The following is a 20,951-nucleotide window of genomic DNA, read 5'->3' as shown; positions in this document are numbered from 1 at the left end:
TTAATTTATTAAAGCAATTAAATATAATATGTAAATGTATATATATAAATATATAATGTTATTAAACTATTTTGAAGCCCTTTAAATGTAAAATGTTTTCGCTTTCCTTTCGTAGATGTTTAGGTTGTCTCTTTTTTTTTTGTATATGTTGCATGTGGCCATTAACTAATGGCTATTTTTACTTGTTGCTTTGTGGGTTGTCGCGTTCTTTTGTTGTTATTGTTGTTGTTGTTAAGTTCTATTTTCGGTTATGGAATTCTTTCCGGTTATGTTTTATGTTTGTGTATGTTCTGGTGGTGGGATTTTTTTCTGGTTATCTACTTGTCTTTCATTATGTTATTTTAATTTTTTTGTTGCTTTGAATGGGGCACGTGGTAGCGTCAGTTAGTGATGTTAATTGTAGTTAAATGTGTATCCCTAAGCTAATAATAAAGTAGTTCCAACTACAGTTTGTTTTGTTTTCAGCACTGTGATACACTAGCGCTGTACTCGAAAACGGTAACGTAGGGAACTACTATATATTTTGCTTCAAATGGCCCCTAGAATACAATCCCGAAGTCTGACCATTACATGGCGGGAGTCATTCTGTGTTAGTTTAGTTTACTATAGCTATACCCATTTGAAATATTGGTATAATCAGTGTTCCTCAGAGAATGTGGTATGAATTGACTTGTTCTGTATCCTGAAGTTGTATCCCCAAATATGGATTCTCGGAACAAATAAATTGATTGATTGATTGAATACTAAAATATTCGGGGCAGTGAGGTATTTTGTATGAATGAAACGAATGAAGTCTCAAAGCTTAGTTTTAAACATGCTACAATTCATACGAATCAAAAAGCCAACCAGTTTCAAATTACCATGACTTCAGCCAAGTTGCTTAGGCTAATTCTGCGGTACACATGCTTACCACCACAGGAGGGGGATCCAGGCCTCTGTCTCCCTCCCCCCTGGATTTTCGAAGAGAGAATCAAAATTGAAGAAAAGATGTAAATTATCAAATATCAATAATAATAATAATAATAATAATAATAATAAAAAAAGAATTTCAGTTGCATGAATTATTAACCATTGAAAGCAGTTTTTATAATAATCTTTATAAAAATAAGAATTATTTTGTTGTTCTCAGTGGAATTTCAATTACTTGAATTATTTTCATTAATCATATAAGACCCCATGCTTTATTGGAGGCAGAGCAAATAGTTACGGTTCAAACTTAAAAAAGATGAATATTTCTCGCATCACAACTTCTTAGCGAATTACATGCTTGGGTATTTGAGAGGTGTTATTCAAAGTAGTTAATAATGTCATGTGGGTCACATGTACAGCAAAGTTTTCTGTCAGAGTTGCACGTGCCACAGGCAAAATGTGAAGCGCTTTTATAAATTAACTTTTTGGTACGCAAGGGCACCAAATGAAGGAAGGGGCAAGAATCTGATATCTTCGCTCAAGAATTTAGAATCAAATCAGAATTGAAGGAAAGAAGAAAATATACCAAACAATACAAATTAAAATCATACTGTAGAGTGGTCAGTAAAAAGGGCTATAAATGGCTTACACCTAAGCCTGTAAGCAGTTCCTCTAATTGCCCCACTGGATAAAAAAAACCCTGGCGTTGCTCATGTCGGTGCAATCTGTTTTTTGAAGAAGTGATAATAATTCATTTGATAACGACATTACTTAATATTATGGAACCTGCAGGTTTATCAGCTCTATCAGCAGACTTTGTCCTGAGCCAGATGAATCCAGTTCACATCTTTATATCTTATTTTCGTAAGATTCACCACAGAACTGCCACTATTTCCAGGTCTTCCCACCAACTTGTTTAATGAATTTCTCGTTTCCTGTAAGCTACTACATGTCCCATCCAACTCCTTCTATTTTATAGTAATCGCTGTATTTTCTCGTTGATGAAACGTATATGTGGAAGTAGATTATATATATATTTCATTTAATGGGTAAACTGGGAGGCAGTCCATTTTGGATTTAAGCTCCTTATACTGCAATTTTAATTTTGACAATTGAGAGCAAATTATATTAATCTTCTGATACCTGGATTTGGAAGGCGGCACGCCCAAGTGGGAGGTGTTTGACGACCTCCGCCCGAATCGCAAGTTCAAAGGAGGCGCGTCCTTCTCAGCTGTGCCATTTGCGAGCAGTCGATCTAATACTATATAAATATCCCATGGCGTCTGGTAGTTATGTTCATTATCTTCGTAGTAGGTCTTAGAAAGAAAGTATTTTATTCGTAATTGATTGATGCGTACATACATAAACATTAAGAATTTACTTCACTGATGACACCTTCAGGGACCGTGCACAAGGTATAGAAGTTTCCAACGGATCGTGTTCAAGGTCATTTTCTGAAAAGCTTCTGAAAAATGTGTCAATTTATACCGTTTTTTTGCAGCAACATCATTCTTGACAATGAGGTTCAACAAACAGGAACTGACTACTCTAGCCACGCAGCCGTCTCAGAAATTTGACAAGGAGGGCGTCTTGTTTCTTCGAGAAAGACAGGAGGGGTTCTTCAGGCGCACTGAGAGTGAGTTTCTACCCAGTTTTACAGATTTCTTCAAGGGATATCTTTATAACCACTGTTTTTCTTTTCTATAACATGCACTGTTTTATTAAGGCCAGGGCGTTATTTCTAGTTTTGTGTAATGATTTGATAGTTGGAGGAGACTGTGTCATGCCATTGAGGCTGTATAGTATAGGCATTGTAATTGATCGAGTGTAAAGAGAATCAAATGGGCAGTTAATTGGAAGGAAACTTTCTCTGTCCTATAAAAGGTTAGGTTAATTACACATCCTGATTTTATTATGCGTACAAATATCATGCAGAAAATGTAGAGGACAAAAATCTGTAGTAATGTTTTACAGTTGGAACAATCAGGCAATCTTTTTTTTTTTTTTTTGCTTTAAGTACTGTAAATGAACGAAAGATTAGGAAAGTAGTGAATTCTTTTTGTATTTAATATGTTTAAATTTTTGGGGAAGCTTAAATGCTGAAAGGCTTGTTGGGTTTCAACTTCCCAAGGAAAGTTGACTACATTCAAATCCATCTTTCTCCTGAGAAAACAAGGCGGAAACTCAGTTTCAGCCCTGGGCAGTACATAGCAGTATTCCAGGCAGAAGTGTATGCAATTAAGACATGAACAGTTGAGAATGTAGATAGAAGCTATGAAAACAGAAACATCTACATTCTATCAGACATTCAAGCTGCAATTAAAGCACTCGGAAAATACAAGATCACCTCAAAACTGCTCTGGGACTGCCATCAGTCTCTCATACACCTGGCCAAACATAACAGAGTTCAACTGCTATGGGTGCCAGGTCATGAGGGTATTGTTGCTAATGAAATGGCAGAATAGCTGGCAAGAATGGGATCTAAATATCTGTTCATAGGTCCTGAACCAGCTTGCGGCATCTCAATTGAAGTTGTCGAGAAAGCGGTGAGGGACTGGATGAACAGGAATCACAGAAAACATCTGTAATCCGTAACTTGACTCAGACAAGCAAAGGGACTTACACTAGGGCCTTCTGCCAGAACAACAAAGAATCTGTTGAAGTTAAACAGAGACCAGTTAAGATGGGTGGTAGGACTCTTTACAGGACACTTGTCACCTAAAAGGACACATTTTCAAACTAGGATTGACAGATGACCCCACTTGTGAATGCAACTTGCCTAGAAGAAGATGAATTAGCCAGTCACACATATCCTGTGTGATTGTGAGGCCATAGCTTACTTAAGATTTTGGCACCTGGGCTAGTTATTTATGGAACCAAGTGACTACTACAGGTATGACGCCCCTATAAACAAAGTCATATGTTTCATTCGAAGTATAGGATTGATAAGTGGTTAATCAAAGGGGAAGCACAATAGATCATTGATGGTCAAGGTGCAAGGTCCGAATTATTATGGCCTACCCCTCATACATTGAGCCGGGCTAGTGTAGTTGGTATAGCAACTTGCTACATGCTAGATGACAGAGGAATCATAGTTAAAGTCCTGGTAGGGTCAAGAATTTCTCTTCTCCACATGGTCCAGACTGGCTCTGGGGCCCACCCAGCCTCCTCCTATACAATGGGTACTGGGGGCTCTTTCTTTGGGCGTAAAGCAGCGCGGGCGTGAAGCTGACCACTCACCTCCAACTGGTGCCAAGGTCAAGAAAATGTGGTTCTGTACATCCACTCCCTCATGTGTCTTCAAGGCATAGTGCCTAATAAGTTAAGCACAGGGACAACTTTACCTTTTACCCCTCATACATTCATTCACATTCATTCTCCTGAGAAAACAGAAGTTCTGATTTTGTTATGTGTAAGAAAATGAGAATGTTATGACACAAAAATATTTAGAAATACAATTAAAGGTGCAGGATATGTAAAGCAGAAGCAGTTTGACTTGAGGTCTGTTTTTGGCCTCAGATCACCATCTTCCTGTGATATTTCTCCATGCTTGTCTCATACTAAGTTGCAGATGTGTGGCATTCACTTGCACCAGTTTTGAAAGTCTTGAAGATAACTTTGTATTATTTTACTGAATATCACAGTCAGGTGATTAGAGTACTGATTTGTATTTAGGAAGTCCTCAGTTTGAATCTCAGCCTACATATTTGCTGTCCTAATGGTTTTTCACGCAGATACTGGGATAGTGCTGCTGCCTCCTACCACATCCTTTCCAATTCATTATTCACTGGTCAGCTTACCTTACAACTTTTTTCTTTATTTCGTTATTTAATGACACTCAGTATTGAGACTATGTAGTGTCAATGCAACTTTTTAGTATCATTGCCCAAGTTTTTAATACTTTGTGGCAGATTGTTGAACACTTTTATGCCAGTAAAGTAGACTCCTTTTTGATATACTGATAAAGTTGATGAGGGTAGGTGGAAGTTATATTTTTGTCTAGTATTCATGTTATAGACATCAGAATTTAATTTGAATTTATCTTTGTTGTAAACAACAAATAGGAGAAGCGATAATATGTATTGCGATTGAAGCGGTAGAATTTTTAATTTCTTAAATAATTCTCTACATGAATCTCTACTTCTACATCCTGTAATGATTCTTATTATATTCTTTTGTATTTTAAAAATTATTACACTATGTGAAGAGTTCCCCCAAAATATTAATCCATAGTTCATAATAGAATGAAAGTAGGCATGGTAAACCATCTTCAATGTTTCCTGTGACATAAAAGGCTTAATTGATCTCATCGCATAGCAAGCTGCATTTAATTTAGGTATAATTTGTTCAATATGTATTTTCCAAGACAGTGTACTGTCTACATGTATTCCAAGGAATTTTGTATCAAGTACTTTACAGATTAATTTGTTGGCATAACTGATGTCCAGATCAATTTGGTGGTTGTTTTTAGTTGTGAATGATATGTAATGGGTTTTATCAAAATTTAATGAGAGTAAATTGGCTTCGAACCATCTGTTTAAGGCTTCAAATACAATATTTATGTCATTTTTAAAGTTGTCAAATTTAGAGTTCTTAAATATTATACTAGTGTCATCTGCATATAGAATTGGTTTAGATTTATTGTTGATGGTTTTAGATAGATCAATCTGTAAATCTGTAACAGTTGTAGGATGTATAATAGGTCTGGTCGCAAACAGTGTAACACATTAAAAGTGGATCTGATTAAAGCTTTATGAACATTGTAGTCTCTAATACCTCAAACTGACCGCCTTTTGGTCTAGTGGTCAGAGATCCTAGCTACAGATCCAGAGGTCCGGGTTCGATTCCCGGTGCTACCAGATTTTCTGAGAAGTAGTGGGTCTGGAATGGGGTCCACATGGTCTCATGAGGATAATTGAAGAGCTATTTCAAGGAAATAGCGGCTCCAGTCTGGAAAACCGAAATTAACATCCATGGAGATTTATTGTGCTGACCATGCAACACCCTCTATCCACTAAAGTTGGCACTAACTTTGCTGACAAGTGGCAGTCGCTCAGTCGATATAATTCGCTTGCAGACTGAAACCATGGAGCTTGTAATACCTCAAACTATGCAGTGTGTAGGAAATGTGAGGTATTTGTTTTTAGCAATAAAGGAAGTTAATGTGTTGGTATTGTAAAAGTAAAAAAGTAAAGGTATCCCTGCAACAGGCGTGGAAGCCCATAGTGTTGTGAGATGTTGAGGTACCCACATTTTCTAGACAATCGGCTCATAGATGGCAGCAAGGTTGTCAGCCCTATGCGCTGGCTGCCCTTTACCCCCCAAGAATATTCCTGGTACTCATGTCTATTAGAGGCTGAGTCAACCCCAGGGCCATAGTGCTGCTGGAAGGATTAGGTGAATTAAAAGAAATCCAGTGACCTCATCGGGACTTGAATCCATGACCTTCCGGCTTGTGGCATAGTGCCTCAACCAACTATGCTACCTCGTGCCCCTGTGTTAGTATTGAGCATCCAAAAATATTGAATAAAGTCAACTAAAAGTATTTCCTGCAAATTTTGTGAAGGCGGAAAAATGTTAATTATTTGTGTGATATCACCTTTATTTTAGGCCATATTTATCTTATAACTCTTGTCTCATTTTATTCCACATACAGTTTAAATTATTGAGTATCAGTATGGTTTTTGACGTGGTAGATCATCTACTGAAGAGCCTTCTGTATCTTAGTGAAAAGAAGAGAATATAGTAGAGTATTAAATCAACACTTTATTGACTTCAGAAAAGGAAATGTAATATTCACAATCATGAATCATTTTAGTTGAATTTAAAATTTGAATTTTAACAAGATAATGCCCTGCATAGTCTAGAAGTTTATATAACTGCTGCATTCTGTTGTTTTGTTATGTCTTGGAGCATAGAAAGTTGGTAAGCTCTGTGCTTAGTTTTTCTGGTAGATATCATGAGTTGACACTGATTCTTTATTGCATAAAGTATATGTAAAGGTGATAAAACTGTAACAGTTGAATATTATATATAGATTAATCACTGCCTGTCATAACATATTAATTTTCAAGAATATTTCAGAGTACAGAAGATGCATGATTGTTCCCAGATATATCTTATTTGAAGGGGAAAATAATGACTGCAAGTCTTATATCAGTGTCACTTTTGCTGAAGTTACACAGAATGGAAATTTAGTGTCAAACTTCTGCTTCAGTAGACAGTACACAGAGAGAATATATTTCTGGGCATAAGAACAATTACAGATAAGTGTATCCTGTCAGCCTAACGGTGTTTCCAGTCAGTAGATTGTAAGAATATAATAAATATGATCTATAGTGATGTATGCAACAAAATGTGATAAAAGTCTAGACTCATGATTATATTTTCAGAAATTTGTGAAATACTATTTTGGCTTCTGTAACCAATGAATCTATGAAAATTATAAATTTGTTACTGATGATATCTGAGAGCTGGATTTATAATCTTAGACCATAGCTCTGCGTAATTTTAGCGGAAGTGACATGAGGGAGACCATGCATTGTTCCTTTGTATGTTATTGTTTGTAACTGTAAGCATGAGGTACCATCCCTGATGCTGTTGTCCCATTGTACAGATTGTTCTAGTGTCTTGACCCCATTGTAGCTGTCTTGATCTTAACGTGTAGATTAGGTCAACAGTAATATCATTCTGACATTTGCTTCACAATGTAAATCTAATTTAATGCCAAGATTTTGAATACCATATTTTCTCATATAATTTACATTTACATAGTTTATACTGGTTGTTCAGGTGATGCTGCTAGTGAGTATGACCAGTCACAGGTGATCACATTGCTGGGTGCATGTGCACACCGGCAGGCAACCACTAGCTGTTTAACAGAATGGGTGTGTTAGAGAAAGCAGGGATAGTGTGACACAGTTAAATGCCAGCATCCAGACAAGATTATTGATCTATAATACCGTTCCATAATGCCGAAGTTAGAAACTGACCATTATTCGTGGGAGAATGTGTCTTTGCATGGGGGATCCACTGGTTGTTGCAGTACTAGGATGCCTAAATCGTCACCCAGGGGGGTCTGCTTTTCATGGTCTGTGCTTCTTTACCCAGAAAAATCCTTGATCAGGTTTTTATTTGAACAACCCTCATAGTTTTTGATTGCTATCTGGAGTTCCATTTGCAGTAGACTGTTGGGGTTGGTCTCTTCACTGCCATGTCTCTCATGACTCTTGGCCCTCTCCGACTACCTATGGGGAAGTCTATCCCCAGTGGTGAAGGAGGTCACAGATTAAAGCTCCATGTAGTGCTGAGTTTAATCGTGCATGGTGGTTTATCTATGTAACCCCCTTCACTGGGTGCTTTGACACACCTTGAAGATGGAAACAGTATGGTCTTCTGGGATGTGACACTGAATAGTTTGGTGGATAAATAATAATGTTGTGGAGGATGACTCATATTTTATAGACAAAGTTGAAAAACTCATGGAGAAAAACAAGAGTAAGACCAAAAAATATCGTTAAAAAAAGTTGTAACAGGAAACCCAAATTCAATGTATTTTTGGCCAATCTCGAAAGAAGAAATTGTCATAGAAGCATCTAAATTAAAGGGCAAAGCCTCAGCGGGAGCTGATGGAATCCCAGATTTTCTTATAAAAATATGCATCTCAAGTATAAAAAACCACTCAATTTTATATTTAATGAATCAATAAATCAACGGGTTTTCCCTGACTTATTGAAAATTGTAAAGATCAAGCCAGTTTATAAAAGAGGAAACAAACATGAAGCGAGTAACTATAGACCTATATTGGTGCTATCAGTATTCTCATAGATCTTGGAAAAAATAATATACAATAGACTGGTGTCCTTTACAGCTGAATTTAAAATATTAACTGAAAAATAATATGGATTTCAAAATGATAAATCAACAATATCAGCGTGTCAGTCATTTATCGGGAAGATACAAGAAGCTTTGGATAGGAAATTACTACCAGTGGGTATTTTTTTTATTTAACAAAGGCTTATGATGTTATTAACCATGATATTTTGCTAGAAAAATTAGAGCATTATGGGATAAGAGAGCAAATTAATGCCTGGCTAAAATAATATGTAACACTGAGGGCACAATATGTGGAATTAATTTCTAAGGGCAACAGTGACTGTATGACTCATTTTAATTCAAAAAAAGGAATGTAAAGGTAGGGATTCCACAAGGGTCAACCTTGGGCCCATTTTTGTTTTTGATTTACATAAATGACCTACCCCTCCAGAGAACTAACGGGGAAGTGGTGCTATTTGCAGATGATACCAGTATACTGGTAATAGAAAAGAACAAAAATATTCTACAAGACAAAATAGATAAGGTAATGAAGCAACTCGAATCTTGGTTTTCAATGAATGATGTGGTAATAAATAATGAGAAGACTACAGCAATGTATTTCCATATGAATAAACTACAAGATAGCACTGAGCCAGTAATTACCTTTAAAAATATAATAATTAATTATACAGCACAGTTTAGGTTTCCCGGTATTAATTTAAAATGGAACATTCATATTCAGTCAGTCTGTACAAAGCTCAGTAAGGTGTGTTACATTATTAAAGCTTTGAAAGGCGAAGTAAGCCCACATGTCCTTAGGAATGTGTACTTTGCTAAATTCCAATCTCAAATAAGTTATGGTTTGATATTTTTTTTTTTGGGGGGGGGGAGAAAGTGAAAGTAAAAAAATTCTGATTTTGCAAAAAAAGGTTCTTCAAATAATGAAAGGTGTAACAAAAAGAACGTCATGTAGACCTATATGTAGAGAATTAAAAATTTTAATGGTAACATCTTTGTATATTTTAGAGGTGTTACGTTATTTCAAGAAATATAACATTTACACCACAAAAAACTCTGAGCTACATAAGTATGACACGAGAAAGAAAGAAGACCTTCACGTGCAAAGTTATAGTACCTTAACATATGAGAGGGGTGTTACAAATATGGCTATTAAGCTTTATAATAGACTGCCTTTGGAACTAAGAACGGTAAAAGCAGATACAGAATTCCTACATAGACTCAAAAGATATTTACTGGAACATCCATTGTATAATTTGCATGAGTTCCTCTCAGAAGGACAGTTAAACAAATAAGATTCTCCTTGATAAATAGATTTAAGTGTAAATAAAATGACTAGTAATTAGGTGAAGATTTTTAATATGATTTAGCCTATAAAGGGAATGGAAGTCTTAAAAGAGATTGCACGCCAAATTATTTAATCGTTATCTAAATTGGATTTTATCTTTTGTGGATTTATTTTGATATAATAGGTTTTAAGTTTAAGAATACGACAGTGGTAATTAAGATATATATAGTAAGATGACCTTGTTTTTTATAATGGAAGGTAGTCATAAATTTGATTGTACCTAATATATTTTAATTATTCCAAGAGTGTGATTTTAATTGTAATTGAATGTTATGTTATGTGATATATGATGGCGTTCATTTGATTGGGCAGGAGGCCAATTAGACTGGAAAAGTTGTATATGTATGTGACTTGTTCGAGAGTTACAATTTGTAACTGTGATGAATGTTAAATAAAATTATTATTATTATTATTATTAAGATGTGCAGCACACAATTGTATCTAATTTTATTATTTATCTGGTTTGATAACGTGTGTTATATTTCAATTATAGGTTAACCACATCAAGAGTGATTATTTATTATTTATTTATTTGACAAATTCTAATCATTTGGGCAAAAGGATTTCAAGAATGATGTATTTAATGATGTGACTTGTTCAAGTGTTATTGTTGTAGCAATTATGAATGCCAACTAAAATGAATGAATGAATGAATGAATGAATGAATGAATGAATGAATGAATCTTGAAGATGGAGGCAGCAGGTTCCTCCAAAATATTGATATCTATCTACCAAACTATACAGTGTCACAAGTCGGAAGACCATAATCTTTGAGAACCTCAAATTGTACCTTAACTTGTTGAATGTTGATAAGGATTTTCTTGAATGGGGTTGGGGCGTGGATTAGAACTTAAAACTGTTAATGTTCGGGGAATCTGTGGCTTCACTTGTTTGGGTTGATGTTGGTCACCCCAGCAGTCAAGTGATTAGTGTGCTAATATCGTGTTCATGATGTCCTGAATCTGATCCGAACCAGCTCCTCTAGTCTTAACCTTTTCCCATCCTTTTTACTTCCAGTCATACTTCACACTTACACATTAATTTGCGTGAAAATAAAAAAAAATTATATTTTTGATGTGTGAAAATATCTTACCATTGGTTGTCCCCATGTGTGAACTACTAGAAAAGATATCAAAGAGTGTAAAAGGCAAAAATAACACTCAGCATGTGATTGTCATATGGTCTTAAATTTGTGAGTAAAGCAGGTGGCAGAAGGCTTACAACACAAGGTCTATGCAGGAAAATGATGTCAGGAGCCTTCTGACAAAGAGCAGAGAGGGATTATCCCAAACAGTAATTATGAAAGAAGTCTTGCAGCATAATGAGAATGGATCTCGTGAAGTTATGATTAGAGCGTCATGTATGTTAATTATACTTCAGAAGTGGACAGTGTCCTACATGATAATGTTATAATTAATGAGGCATTGGCAAGAGGCTTATTGTGTGGGAGGCCATGCTTTTGATATAGCGCAGTCTGTCTTGTATGGTCTGTTTTATTCAAAATATATCTCACAGCATTCTCAGAACATAGTGGAAATCTCTTATATGCTGTAAATTAAAGTATGAACTGTGATTAAGTGAGAAGTGTATTTGCTAAAAGAGGTATAAGAAATAAATGTGTGTAAATTATTCAGGAAATATGGTATTCTGTTTACCTTTTTCTGACTCCTTAAAACATAGTCTGACAATATTTCTGTGATTTGATGTGCTTGTACTGTTGAAGATATACAGCATTTGTGTATATTTCTTCTTTTGCAGCCCTGTATTGCTTATAATTGACATTATTTTCAGACAGGGCATGACCATCATCCTCCTTATGTGTGCATTGATGTATGGTCAGCAAGGCATGTCTCATTTTATATTGCTTTGTGTGAGAACCTGGTATGTCCAGCCAGATGTACTTTGGTATGAAGATTCTGGCTACTGATTGAATAACATAGCATGGAGAGTCCATGTTGAGTACCACATGAGCCCATCCTGTTTGTGGGGTTTTCTATGTGAATATCTTGTTAGTAGCTTAACCTCTGCTGGTGGCATTCTTTACGCTGTTGTGACTGTACACAGGCACTGTCCAGCAGGCATAGAATCACATTTTTTCCTGTACAAATGTATTGAGTTAAAATCTGACCACCAGTGCCACATTCCCCTGTTCCCAGACAATACAAATTACAGTAGAACTCTACCTTCCTGATTAACCATTAATAATAGTCGTGACATGCATCATTATCATTGCCACTGCCACCACCACCACCATCATCATCATTGTCATCATAGCCACCACCACTGTAAGCCATGCAGATATATGACCATATGGGAATAAGCCTCTGTAATCATGGGGGAAGTGTGATTCATTTTACAACATCCAAAGCCAATGGAGACTGAGCAAATATAACTTATTAGGAGAATGTCCTATGAGCAGTATTACTTTTATTCATTTGAAACATTTTGGATTGAACCCTGGACTCCTGCTTTCCCTGCATATAACTTACCACTGAGTCATTATGCCATATGCCATTGATATGGCAGTATTATCTCCCCAGAGTGCTGCCAAGGCATGTTGACACAAGTGATGGTGCTTCTGACTTGTATTGTGAAGGTCGCCTGGAACATGGTGGTTTTCATTGTTTTACTGTGTTCCTCTATGTGAATGTGAGAGAGTACCTCAAATTAGGCAGTTACCCCTTCCTTCCATATCTCTTTCCCAATTCGTTATTCACTAATTGTCATAGCATTTAGTGCTGTAATCTCATAGGGTTGAACATTTGTTCACTCACTCACTCACTCATTCACTGAGGCCCTTTGTTGGGCTCTGGCCCCTTCTTCAGTTTCAGATTCTCTTTTACACAGACGGTAGGACTCCTTGGGCAAGTGATCAGCCTGTCACAAGGCCGCTGCATACACACATACATCCATGCCTTAAGTGGGATTCGAACACTTGATCCCAGTGTTTGAGCGAGCGAAGACAGTTCATGCCTTAGACTATGCGGCCTCCTTGATCAGCACTTTATGGTTTACTTGCAGTAATGTGTTAATGAGTTGATCACAATTATTGCAAGTTAATGAGCCGATAACAGTTGACTGTAGCCTTGGACCACTTGTAGACAGGGACCATGCACCTGAAACACTCTCTAGCAAGGATGGAAATGGCTCTTGAGAACCAGGTAGACACTCCAGACAGTAGAAAATCCCAAGGAATGACCTGTGTATGATATGCAGGAAATTATTACAATACAGGTTCAGGAATTCATTCCTACATGTGTTGTTGTTGGGATGATATTAATATTGTAAGACACTGTAAATAGCTGTCTTTAACTCTGGAATTAAGTAGTCTGCCTTTGTCTACGTCCATTCCCAGCCTCCACATTCTGGACACGGAGATGGTCTATGTCTGTGTTATGCTACCTTGTGTTGTGTTATCCACCGTATGTGAAGGTCATGCATTTGCCTAATCTGAGTCCTACCAGCTGTCTCTAATGATTCATGGTTACAGAACTAAATCTGGACTGAAATATTCCAGAATGCCTAATCTGTAAAAGCAAAGCAAGGGAAATTGTTAATAAAAACGCATATAGTAGGTTTGTGTAGCAGTAATTCTCAGGACATGTATTTTGGGATGCTTGGTAATCTTGACTGAGGCTTTACATGGTTTTCCTCCGTCCTTCCAGTCAAATACCAGGATAATACATCAATATGGCCATGACCACTTCCTTCCAAATCCTTTCATATTTACCATTCATTTATCATCTCGCCATTTGACACTATATAGGCTGTGATACTGAAAGTGTTGTAAAGTAACCTACTGAAAGAAATTACTGGGTTGGTGGCTTGTACATTTTTCTACAATAATATGTAACTTAAACCATAAGGTTTTCCAAACACGGTTTATACGTTGTGAGCGCGTCACATGTATTCAATGTTGGATTTTAATTGCATTATAATTTTAGATTAATTGTCACCATCATGAATCTTGTAGGCTTAGGTTATTATGATCTCTTCCAGTGAATCTCAAAGATTTTTCTGTCCTCTCAGATATTTTTGGTCATCCTAAGTGTTGTTATCTCCTTAGTCAGTAATAGAATGCCAGCTGTTGAAGGTAGCTCATTCATAATATTTGTTTTCATCCAGTTACATTGGTAATGACAGTGAATTGATTTAAGGTTCATAGGCTGCCATTACTGGAATTTATTTTTTCCATGAAGCAGTAGAGGCCTTCTGATGGAATTTTGGGCTCAGTGGAACATTTTCTTGGAACTGCTGATGTACAGTAACAGAAGGACATGATGGAGGATTGTTCTAAAGCATGGAAATATGCAGGGGGTGGGGTGGAGGTTGGTCTTGTAACATTCACAGGTTTATTTATGCACAATAACAAATTTTAATNTTTTTTTTTTTTTTTTTTTTTTTTTTTTTTTTTTTTTTTTTTACTTTTGTTTGTGACATTCTTCTGTTCTTTCTGTGTGTCTGGATAGTAGGTTGAGGTTATCTCAGGGCTGAAGCCTGAAAAGAGGGAACAATTTTCATATATGCATTGAGACACTAGTGTGAGTGGAGGGTGCTGATCGGAATTATTGCCACACAATATCTTCCCTGGTCCAGTGCACTGAGTTCATTTCAGTTTTGTTATCAACAGCGATTGTCCCAGGATTAGACAGTGATGTTCTTGGTGTTGTCAAGGGGACTTTGGAACTTGGAACCAATTGAAGTTCTTCGGGTTCATCTCCTGAAGCTCGGATTAGGATTGTTGTTATTTGGGAGTCCCAGAGGTTTTATTTAGACATTAGGTTTTTATAGTCCAGTGAGTGTTGCATATTATGATTTAAAAGAAGTATAGGGAAAACAGAACCGTTGATTCTCGTTTAGTAATTCAACCAAATTTGTGATGCTTCTGAGTTGTTTTTGGGAGGTGCCTTGGTTGAATGTTGGCTGGAACATTGTTATAACTGCGGCTTTTCACAGCTTTCTTCAGTCCCTCTTAGAATATGCCAGAGCAGTACCTTAAATTGAACCATGACCTTTTCCTTTCAGATCATTTCCAATTTTTCACCCGTCATCCAATCATTTTGACGCTATATAGTCTCTGTTACAGACAGTGTTGTTAAACAAACTATAAAGAAGTACAAAAAGTTAATTTTCTTATGAAAAAATCATCCATGATCATGCCAGTGAGGAGAAAGTTACCATTTTTATAGAGGGGTGACCAGAGTACTCCTCGCAAGACAATTGTGGCTTGCTACAAGTTTTGTAACCGAAAATTTGATTGTTAAGGGATGCAAAGTTTCTGTGGGTGTAAATTAAAATTAAAAAATTAAGTTATAGTAGACCTAACTATCCTTCCCCCCCTCAAAAGAAAGAAACATGCAATATACTGTATTCCTTCCTGGGTTGTGATGTTGTGTAGATTGGTACCAGTGTTTTAGAGGAACCTGTCACCTTCATCACAATGCCAGAAAAGCAGAGACATTGGGTTCCACTTATATGTAGGTATCTGTCACCCAAGTTACATAGCAAAATACCGTGGTTTTCAGTTTTTTGACTTCGTCTATGCATTTCCTGAACTGTTGCTTAAAAGTGGGAATAGGGTAATATAATATGTTGATTTCATATGAAGATCTGTAATGATTTCATAGAAAGTCCATGTATCCCAAGGGAATGTCAGTGAGTCACAGATGTCATTCATCTATGTGGAACAATGTGTGAAAACTCTTGAGCTTTTGTGACTTGTTTTTTTTTTTGACAGTCATTATACTGATTGTACTTTTCATGGTGGTTCATTGTTCATGCTGAATATGGTCATGTCTTTGCAGTATGTGGGTGTAGGCAGNCCCCCCCCCCCCCAAGGCTCATATCCATCCTGTGGTACACCATCCCCCCCTTTGCTAACTTCATTCACATTCCTGTTGCAGCCTAACCTTTCATGCTGCTCAATCCACAGTAAATGAAGGTAAGCAACTTTGTGCTTGCTGAACACTTGGATGGTGACTGCCTGGGAACACCAGTTACGGTGTTTTGGCACACTCATTGAGCTTAAGAAGGCTGTTTTGATAACATTTCCTTGGCTACTGTTTGTATTGGCATGGAATGTATGCTAGCCTCCCCTTCCCATGGGTCTGTTAGACCACCTATATGTACCTCAACACTGACTCACTCTCTTTGCTTTGACCCTGAAGGTGAAGGTAGTGTATGGCATGTACTCCAGAAATGTCAGTGCCATTGACAACATCCACATGTTGCGAAGACCCAAGAGCAGAATTAATGTCAACAGTGATCTTATTATAATAATTTGGGTTCCTAAAATGGTCAAAAAAAAAAAGGTATCCCTGTGACAAGCCGTGGAAGCCTGTAGGATTGTAAGATGTCGAGGATCCCACATTTTCTAGATAATTGGCTCACAGATGGTGGTGAGATTGTCAGCTTCACGCAGCAGCCACCCTTTATCCCCAACAAGGTTCCTGATGCTCGTTTCTGTTAGAGGCTGAGTTCACCCAAGGGCCATAGTGCGGTTGGAAGGATTAGGTCAATTGTGAAATCCAGTGACCTCATTGGGAATCGAACCCACAACTTTTCAGCTTGTAGCATAGTGCCTCAACCAACTATACTGCCATGTCCCCCTTCTAAAATGGTATTTTATCTAAATTTTCTGTAATGATGTAAAGAGTTTGGATATATCAATGTTGTAATGTAATGTATGTATGTAAGGGGTGGGCCATAAGAACCGGCCCCCTGCACTGTGACCTTCAATGATCTATTGTGCTTCCCCTTGGATTAGCCCTATATTAATCCTCCACTTTTAATAAAGTGTAGGACCCTGCTTATGGGGGCATCATAAAAGTCATTTGGTTCCATAAAAAATTGACCCAAGTGACAAAATGTTAAATAAGCTATGGCCTCACAATCACACAGGAATATATCAATGTTAGTATTTGTAGGTCTTATGATTCATTTAGGAGGGAAGTATTGTACAATATTCTTATAGAGGTTGGGATACCCATGAAACTAGTTAAGCTGATTAAAGTGTGTTGAAATGAAACTTATAGTAGAGTCTGTATAGGTAAACATTTGTCTGATAAATTTCCTATCCAGAATGGTCTAAGACAAGGAAATGCTTTATTGCCACTCCTTTTCAACTTTGCTTTAGAATATGCCATTAGGAAGGTCCAGGATGACCAGGTGGGACTGAAATTAAATGGGACACATCAGCTGTTGGTTTATGCCAATGATGTGAATCTACTGGGTGATAATATAGATACCATAAAGAAAAAGACAAACTTTAATTGATGCAAGTAGGAAGGTTGGTCTAGAAGTAAACACAGAGAAAACCAAGTACAAGGTGGTTCAAATATGATCGGGACTGATTTTTTTTTAACCAAAATTGCCAAACACTTACTTGCACATGTCAGTCTTCAACGTACTCCCCTCCGGAGTAAACACATTTTTTCCAATGTTCTGGAAGCATCCTGATGCCCTTTTCAAAAAATTTTTGTGGTTGGTGGCGTATCCACTCCTGAATATTCTGGATGACGGCGTCGTCCACAAACCGCATGCCTTGCAAGTCTGATTTGAGCCTTCCAAACAGGTAGAAATCACTTGGTGCCAAATCGGGACTGTACGGCGGATGTGTCAGAAGGTTCCATTTCAATTTCCGGAGGGTTTTCGTTGTTGTTTTGGCCGTATGGGGGTGTGCATTGTCTTGAAGGAAGGCTACCCGCTTTTCCACCTCTCTTCCGCTTAGATCAGATCTTTTCCTTCACGTCTGTTGCCAGGAGGTCTGAGTAATAAGCTGCATTGACTGTTCTGGCATCTGTCAGAAAGTCTACATGGATAACCCCCTGCCAGTCCCAGAAGAACGTTGCCATCACTTTTCCTGCTGAACGGCTCCTCTGCGCTCTCTTGGGTTTGGGAGAACTGGTATGCCGCCACTTGCGTGATGATTGCTGGGACTCGGAAATGAAGTAGTGCACCCACGTTTCATCGGTGGTCACTATAGACTTCAAAAATGCATCACCTTCGTCTTCAAACTGCTGTAGGAGACGACTGGCAACTTGCATGTGCACCATTTTGTTCGCGTCCGTCAAAAGTGTGTGGTACCCACCGTGCATTCACCTTGCGATAGTGCAGGTGGTATTTCATGATGTCTTCTACACTACCAACACTGATGGACAGCATTGCTCCAAGTTCCTTGATAGTGATGCGCCTATTCTCACGAATAAGTGCGTCTGCACGATCAATGTTTGGCTTGGTGATGGATGTTCGCGGCCGACGATCATGCGGTTCATTCTCCACGCGCTCTCTGCCCTCTCTGAAGCACTTACACCACTCAAACACACGGATCCGTGAGAGACACTCTTCCCCATACTGTTGTTGGAGTCTGTGGTGAATTTCAGTGGATGGGACGTTTTCTCCAACGAGGAATTTGATCACAATGCGTTGTTCCATGCTCCGTGGTACCTTCTGTTCTCTCATCACTCTAGCAACTTCCAGGAGGACTGAACAGGTTCTAACCCTAACAGGAGGGAGGGTGGAGGTTGTGGTTTCACTCTCTCAAGGTCGCACAGCTGCTGCGCAGTGCGGCTTGTTTACAAAAAAAATCAGTCCCTGTCATATTTGAACTACCTAGTATATGTTGCTGTCTCATCACCAAAATGCAGGGCAAAATGATGACATGATGATAGGAAACAGATGTTTTGAAAGTGTGGCACAGTTCAGATATTTGGGATTGACAACAAATCAAAATCTGATTGAGGAGGAAATTAAGAGGAGATTGAACTTGGTCAATGCTTGCTACCATTCGGTCCAGAACCTTTTGTCTTCTCGTCTACTGTCCAGAAACATAAAAATCAGAATATACAAAACTATAATTTTGCATGTGGTTCTGTATGGGTGTGGAACTTGGTCTCTGATATTAAGGGAGGAACATAGATTGAGGGTTTTCGAGAACATGGTGTTGAGGGGAATATTTGGGCCGAAGAGGAATGAAATGACAGGAGGTTGGAGAAAACTGCACAACTTGTACCCTTCTCCAAGTATAATTAGAATGATCAAGTCAAGGAGTATGAGGTGGGCAGGGCATGAAGCACGAATGGGGGAGAAGAGGAATGCATATAGGATATTGGTGGGAAAGCGAGAAGGAAAGAGACCACTGGAAAGACCAAGACATAAGTGAGTGGACAATATTAGGATGGATCTTAGAGAGGACGGGATGGTATGGATTGGATTGATCTGGCTCAGGATAGGGACCATTGGAGGGCTCTTGTGAACATGGTAATGAACGTCTGGGTTCCATAAAATGCTGGGAAATTCTTGAGTAGCTGCAGATTTGGCTTTTCCTCAAGAAGGGCTCAGCTCCATAGAGAAGTAAGTATTTGTAGGTCTACAGATTATCCTTTCCAGAAAGGGGCATTATTTTCCACCTATCCAAACCAAAAAATAATTCAAATGTAAGGGTTCATCTGCTGGACATACGCAATTTCCTAGGTGTATCCTTCATATTTGATATGTTTTGACTTACTCTCCTTGGATGTGCATATTTCTGAGCCAGTGAATTTATAATGAAGGTGATTTGTTTGAGTGTATGATATTTGTTATGCAGACATTTCAGTATGAATCCACTGGAATTTGTTACTGGCGCAATTAATGAAATATTGGTATATGGTGAGTGACTTCCCTGGAATTCTTTGTTAGATCGTAACAAGATTCAAAAGGGGTATGCTCCATAATGTAGCACACAGACTTCCCAGTGACATTCTTAGTGGTTAATTAAGCTCACTTGAGGTCTATGGATAAAATTTGTATAACAGTTTATAATATATATGAAGTTCATTTATGACCCTAAGTGAAGTGGTATTCCTCAGCCCTTGAGGCAAATGCTGGGATAGTGCTGCAAATTATGCCCTGACTGCTTCCTTCAGTATCCTCTCCAATTCATTATTTAGTAATCAGACCATCATTCTATACTAGATTTAACGTTGTGTTCCCACTCCTTGCTGTTTTTATGCAACGTTTTCGATATATTAATGTTTGTATATTATATAACACTACATGTTTCAGCCTCACTGGCAATCATCAGGTGTATAAGATGTTGGGTTGAAACACCCAGAACAGCTACACGCAGAACAAAAGGATAAATCAACAAACCAACAAAAACATAACATCAAAAATGGACAGACATACGTAAATATGTATCTTGTAAATAAAACACCAATATAACCCATTACATATTACAGATACACCAGACATGTGCATAACAACGGCATGATAACCAAATAATAACCTGGAATATTCTGAAGTATTTACATTAAAAATGGAAAACAGAACATAATAATAGAGCAGCAGGTTCTTTCATCTCAACACCTTATACACCTGGTGATGTCCAATCAGGCCGAAACATGCAGTGTGATAAAATAAAGAGAAGGAAGCTGTATGAACATTAATATATTGATGAAGTTGCAGAAAGACAACAAGGAAGGGGAACACAAGTTTGAATACACAGTGCCATAGGAAGCTGCAATATAATATGATGCTAAATCATCTGGACTGTTAACAGCTTAATTAAATAAACCATAAATAAGTAAATTACATGACTCATTTGATGAAGAAAGGTCTGGCCGCAGTTCACACCCACACAGATTCTGCTCATGTAGGTACAAGCAGAATGCTGTGAGGGTGTATGGGGAAGAGAGATTATTATTTATTATTATTATTTATTTCATCCATGGCTGTAGAGAATTACAATTGGACATGTCAAACATCAACAACATCACATAAAAATTACATAATTAAAAAAAAATAACGTAACATTCACACAGTGATTCATGACTATAATACAGCAATACATTTTTAACTTAATTTAAGAATAATAAATACT

At 37.6% G+C, this 20,951-nt stretch overlaps 1 protein-coding gene across 2 annotated transcripts in view; it reads left to right on the top strand.

Moving 5' to 3' along the window:
- The first annotated feature begins 2,120 nt into the window (after positions 1-2,120).
- Positions 2,121-20,951, top strand: part of LOC111874022 (inositol polyphosphate-4-phosphatase type I A) — a 64,507-nt gene continuing 45,676 nt past the window's right edge. For both annotated transcript variants that reach the window (XM_023869138.2, XM_023869137.2), the window contains exons 1-2: positions 2,121-2,324; positions 2,411-2,545. In XM_023869138.2, coding sequence (XP_023724906.1) covers positions 2,428-2,545 — 118 coding nt within the window. In that variant the 5' untranslated portion in view covers positions 2,121-2,324; positions 2,411-2,427. The remainder of the gene's footprint in view (positions 2,325-2,410; positions 2,546-20,951) is intronic.

This window comes from Cryptotermes secundus, unplaced genomic scaffold, assembly GCF_002891405.2.
Source record: "Cryptotermes secundus unplaced genomic scaffold, Csec_1.0 scaffold1230, whole genome shotgun sequence".
Taxonomy (NCBI): domain Eukaryota; kingdom Metazoa; phylum Arthropoda; class Insecta; order Blattodea; family Kalotermitidae; genus Cryptotermes; species Cryptotermes secundus.
This window is presented reverse-complemented; position numbering and strand designations above follow the sequence as displayed.